Source organism: Alternaria atra (assembly GCF_907166805.1).
Source record: "Alternaria atra isolate CS162 genome assembly, contig: 22, whole genome shotgun sequence".
Classification (NCBI taxonomy): Eukaryota; Fungi; Ascomycota; class Dothideomycetes; order Pleosporales; family Pleosporaceae; genus Alternaria; species Alternaria atra.
In genome coordinates, this window is record NW_025091320.1 from 1 (window position 1) to 5,714 (window position 5,714).

At 47.8% G+C, this 5,714-nt stretch overlaps 2 protein-coding genes across 2 annotated transcripts; one reads left to right on the forward strand and one right to left on the reverse strand.

Moving 5' to 3' along the window:
• Positions 1 to 835: 835 nt before the first annotated feature.
• Positions 836 to 1,704, reverse strand: ALTATR162_LOCUS2766 (uncharacterized protein; the record flags this gene model as incomplete). Its single annotated transcript, XM_043310372.1, has 3 exons — positions 836 to 1,156; positions 1,211 to 1,605; positions 1,655 to 1,704. Coding segments are annotated over 3 exons (766 nt in total), but the record flags the coding sequence as incomplete, so codon positions are not given.
• A 1,019-nt stretch (positions 1,705 to 2,723) lies between these two features.
• Positions 2,724 to 3,446, forward strand: ALTATR162_LOCUS2767 (uncharacterized protein; the record flags this gene model as incomplete). Its single annotated transcript, XM_043310373.1, has 2 exons — positions 2,724 to 2,839; positions 2,897 to 3,446. The coding sequence occupies 2 exons, from the start codon at positions 2,724 to 2,726 to the stop codon at positions 3,444 to 3,446; spliced, it is 666 nt and encodes a 221-aa protein (XP_043166308.1).
• Between the last annotated feature and the right edge of the window lie 2,268 nt (positions 3,447 to 5,714).

The following is a 5,714-nucleotide window of genomic DNA, read 5'->3' on the forward strand; positions in this document are numbered from 1 at the left end:
TTTAAAATACTCCTTTGTCACGTTGACGCTACATAGACCATCTGCGCCATTAATTCAGGTATCATTCTACGTGGAGATGGGTAATATTTAGTTTCTGGCCATTAATGTCTAGGTACAGAAACGAACGCGCTAGGCAACAGTAGCAGTATCTATGAGTGGGGGCTGCCAATCTGCTATGAAACTCCTCGCGCTTCTGCACTGCTAGTAAGAACTCTTGCTTGAATAGGACAGTGAATGCAGGTACATTACTAGTCGTCACAATTGCCATGGAGAGAAAGATATGGAAAGAATAGGTAATAAACAACCATCGTACATATCTTTGAATGCGAGTGTGATTAACAGTAGGGGAAATTGTAACACACCAAACACTGCTACCTAATTTCGAGGTCAAGAATAGATATAGACTCTTACGTCCTACACCAGGTCGCCCCAGGTTTCATAGTGCTTCATTTTACAGGATAGTTCTGGTAAGATAGGTCAGGCGTAAACGGCCCCGACGATAAGCACAGCTACACCCGATTGGCGAAGCCAGATTTGGGTTGACTAAGGAAAATCGATAGAACGATGCAGTATGCCTCGAGTTGTTGCCGTCCATGTATGTTCATTCGCAGTGTTCATATCTCCATTCGTCGCGGTGTTGTGATGAAATCCAAGGTGCTGCTCGAGCTTTGCGACGCACAAGGTCGCAAATCCGATGAAGTTTCGCCTGATCCTATCCTCGCCAATGAAAATGTCCGAATTGCGGTGCTCGGCATCTTGTTCACTATCACATCATTCTCGTCCGTCTCGAAATCACCCAAACTCATAGAAGCTATTCCTGGCAGCCCCATCTTACTCAGTTCCACCAGCTGATTGAGCGCCACAAACTCGAGCTCTAATTTTACAGTATAGGCAAAGCTGAAGACGATAAATTTGAGCTGCAGATAACCTGCAAAGTCCATGAAGACGATGGCGACATCGAAGGTGATGGCGACGAGTTGAACGAGTAAAAGCAGACACATAACGCTCCGTGTCTTGCTTGACTGCGTGAACCGGCCCTGCAGGTATTGGTATGCTGCACGTAGATAAAGGCAGGAAAGAATGATGTCCTGGACAGCAAACGTCACGACTTGGACTTTCTCGACGCGGTCGTGGACATGCTTCCATGCACGTGTACCTAAAGTATATATTCAGTATGGCTTACTATATTCCATTCAGAAGGACTACTTACTACTTGGTAGTCCTGCATATTGGGTTGTCCTCATGCCTGATAGCACCGTGATCATAACCGTGTGCCACACGAAACCGTTAAAGAGGATCATTCCAAGCACAGCCCGTCGTGCTTTGTGGCTTTCCAAGATTATGGTGAGTCGACTGTAGAGTACCATCGAAAATCCGCTAATCATGCCAACCCACCCGAGTTGTTGCATCGTGAACCCGATCTGCCACGGACATCTCGGTGCATAGAATTGAATGAAGTTGCCGACTTGACGTATGGTCAGACCCCAAGTAGTGATCAAGATGGAACAAAAGTAGGTTCCGGAACGCTTCTTCAAGGTGGTAAGAAGACGAATGGTAAGAGTCAAAGTAGACCAGATCGCCACGGCACCGAACGCGATGAAGAGGCTATACGAGTTGTGAGCATATCGAAAGTGCGACGTAAGTGACAACATACCTTGCGATGTCCACGCTGTTAATCCGGAAGAAGGATGTTGGTGCGCCCATGATGGAGATGGCAGTACTTTGATTTATCCAAGGAATGTCCAATCCTATAATGCTTGAACCTTAGAAAATACGACGTCAATCTCTTCGTGGGTGTACCGACTGTTGCTCGTGACCCGCGCCGAATATATAGAAGCTGGTCGACATCCTGCTACAGGACGTCCACCTTACTTTTCCTCAAGCATCCAAGTTGCAAGCATTGTTGCTATTCTGGGCAATTGCGGCCGTATTTTCCCGTCCAGCTTGGTATCGTGTGAAAAGCTCCATAGGCATCGGAGATTGTGTGTGCCTGCGGAGTAGAGGTTGCCATATCGAAGACGTTCGTGAGAATATCTAAAAATAGTCACGGTGGGGTCGCTGACATGCTTCGGGCGGTACTTACTCATCAATCCAGCCCCACCTGTGGCTACCTCTGTAGGGGCATTGTGGCTCCCCGTACACCAAATATACACCGAAGGATCTTGTGTTAGCTGATGGGCTCGATGCGATGGCGCTGAGTCGAGGAATAATGTACGCGCAACGCGAATGACAGCGACTAGCCGCCGACGTTCAAAATCTAGCGGAAAAGCTGCGTCTAAGTTGGCCGGAGGCGCTTGGAACAAGGTAGATCAGTTGAGATGATGATAGATATATGCACGCGATGATAAAGTCAACGCATTTATCGTCAAGGATGAAGTTGTGGAGGTCGAAGCGTGATGGTCGCAAGAAAGAGTCGGCTCGGAGTTCGGACTAGTCAAACAACCGAGGAAGGAACTCAGGACCGCCTAAAGCGTCCAAAAGAGCAGCTCCCGCCCTACAACTACCATTTTATTGCCTTGTCAATTCCGCGCCCTCGGCAGTACGATAATAGCTGGCGAAGTATCATATAAGTTAGCGAGAACTGATACCAATAAAAGGAAGAATTTTCATCACTAATTGCTATCCACGCCCTAGAAACCAATCTTAAGCGCGACCAAAGCATACTGATATTACGCTTGGTGTTCTGTTGACGATATCAAAGCAATCTGGTACCTTACTTCGATATGGACCCAATCATTCACACCGCACGCCTCAAGCTCACGCTTCTCACCACCGCATCCCGCTCCTCCCAAGAATTTACCTGCATTCACCAACTCCGAAGCAACACACAGAGTTCCTGGTGGAGGTGAATCCTCCTCTCCAATCCCAATACTCCAAGCTAACAACTGCATCCAAGTCTCTACGGTCCTTCCAAGAACTCCGAAGACACCGAAAAAGCATTACGAAATATCCTGCCGGTACCGCATGTCGAAGGCGAGGAGAAAGTGCATCGCTTTGCTTACATTGTCCACGAGCTTGCCGAAGGAAGTGAGGGCAACGAGGAGCAATTCATTGGCCTAATCACTCTCCGCAGCCTCTCTCCCTTCGAAACCAAATTCCCTCCACGCGACAAACACAGCTCAACTTCCACATTGCTTTCACTCGAACTCGCTTACATGTTCCTCCCCAAGTCTTGGGGCCGTGGGTTCGCTACCGAGTCCATCGCCGCCGTCCTCGAAAACTGTGCGCGTGTATCAGCAGCTTACTGGACTCGGTATGAGACGGTGGTTGTCAGGGCGATTGTGAATGATGAAAATGCAGCGAGCCAGAGGGTAATGGAGAAGTGTGGCATGGGGGAGCCGGAGGTTGTGGAGTTTGAGGGTGGGAGGTTTTTCATTGCAGGGAAGTGGAGGACGAGGCATCGGTTGTTTGTGTACGGGAAGGAGATTGTAGTTGAGTCAGGGTAAGGTTTAGGTAGTGTTATGTCGTGCGACAAGGCCGACTTTATTGCTAAGTCGCAGGGATGTACCTGCGTCGTTGTATTGTAAGGGCGGGTAACGGCCTCTACAGTTATTTAAGAGCAGGGAGTTGCTGTAAGTGTAGAGCCTCGACACGTATAAAGCTGCTTTCCTAGTCTACGACTCTAGTATTATTACGTTTACTTCTTTGCCTCTAGTTTACTAGTGTACCTTAGTATTATATCCTCTATAGCTAGCTAATACTAAGCGCGCCCTTTATAGGCTGTTGACTCTATTATTACTTGGGTCCCTAGTATCTAAATGTAAGGGGCTACGCTTAGGGAGCTATCGCACAGGTATACTAGAGTTGTATTCGATGGAGAAGAGAACTACAGGTAGCTAGGGTTCTAAAGGTCGTTCAGGGGGCAGCGGCTCGGGATAACCTTCTGCCGGGCTTGCTTGCACAGAATCCGGGTGCTCAGGGGGGGCACTCGGAATCTGTGGACAGTGCGCCTCGTGCACGTGACCGAGATATCATCAAGGACTTACTAACTAGGCTCTAGCCCATTACATTACCCCCCTCCTCCCCTCCCTCTAGGGGGTATCTCGTCGAAAACCTTCTAGTAAGCGTCCTTCCTCGTCTCAGTATTCTCTTGTATATTCCTCCTATCTATCTAGGGTGTGAGGAGTAGTTGGGCAGGCACTGAGATATTGGTATAGGCTTGTATTAAGACGAATCCTTGAGGAGCTATCAAGCCTCTCAGAGGGATGATATATACCTACGTCACGTGATTGTGGCTGGTGTGATCCGACGGTGCCCCGAAGGGTTCCTAGTAGCTCACCAGTCTGTGGCTGGAATCCTGTGGTGATAGAACATCGTGACAATAGCCCCCCCCCCTTCTTGAGAGTCGTCCTGACTCTTACAACGGTCTTTGCAATGTTAGCGCAATACTTTTACGCTTAGAGCCCGTCTGCGCTTTACGTCACCGTGTCGCTGTCGGCGTTAGTCCGATCACTGCCTGTTGTTATCCTGCGACCTAAACGCTAGGGGCATGTGAAAAACCTCTATAAGGAAAAAATCTTACTATGCTCCGCGCACTTCAGGTTGCCATAGCCGCAGCCACATTACCTAGCTATCTCCTAGCTTTACCGCGGTAAATAATAGGGTGTTTAGCCTGTTTATCTTGTAACTGTCTAGCACGTAGCTTAGTGTTTGCGTAGTGTTGTTAAGGTGTTAAGCGCATTTTGCTGTGTTTGCGACCCTATAGTAAGGCAAGCGGTAAGGCACTACTGCGACTACGGAGACCCCTTAGGTATGTAAGAGCGCGAGGTAATAGGGTATAAGTTGCAGTGTTTTAGAATCTTTTCTGCATCTAACCTTTATTACAACGATAACAACAGTCTACCGCATTAACACTACAATAACTATCTACGCTAGCACTATCTCCGGCGCCGTCCCTTTAAGCAGCATCCTGTCCTACATCTATAACCTACTTTAGTACCTGTAAGCCTAGCCTTAGCTAGTAAGGTTCGCCTGCTAGTCTTGCCTTATAGCGCTAGTTACTGTTAGTAAGCCTAGGGTTAGCGACGGGACTGTAAAGGGATTTGCCCGAGCCTTTATAGAGGACGAGTTCTGTGTAAGGACATAGCCTCTCCTCAGCTACTACTTACTACGAGGTTTAGAGCTAAGGAGTAAAAGGCTACGTCTTACTACGAAGGCGCAAACTACTAGACCTTCGAAGGCCTAAACTACTAGACCTTCGAAGGCCTAAACTACTAGACCTTCTACGGTCTAGTACGCCTTCGCTTCGCTTCTCTCTCTAGGCTATATAAGTACGCGTACGCTCTGCCTCTTCTAGGCTCTGCGTCTGCTATTTTCTCTACTCCGAATACAAGCTTCTACTCAACCAGTTCGCTCTTCTGCGCGTAAAGTCTGCCTTACATTCTGCAAGCGCAACAGCTCCTATAGTGTCTGCAGTAGTTATTATAAGGCTTATAAGTTAGGTTGTTCTCCTGTAAGTGCTAGTTACTATTACAATAGTCCTTACTAATGTCTTACAGGTTAATCCTCCCTTCCGCTGCGCTGTTAACTTGCTTATGTACCTCGTTAATTACGCTACCTGCAAGAGCATTAACGCTATAAGGGATAGTAGCTACTTAGAGGGACAAGAGCAGGAGATGTTTAACGTTAACGAGAACATCTGTAAGTACTAGAAGCAGGCCTTTAACTACGCAAAGGAGCTCTGTACTGCATTCTCTAAACATGCTGCCTAGGTT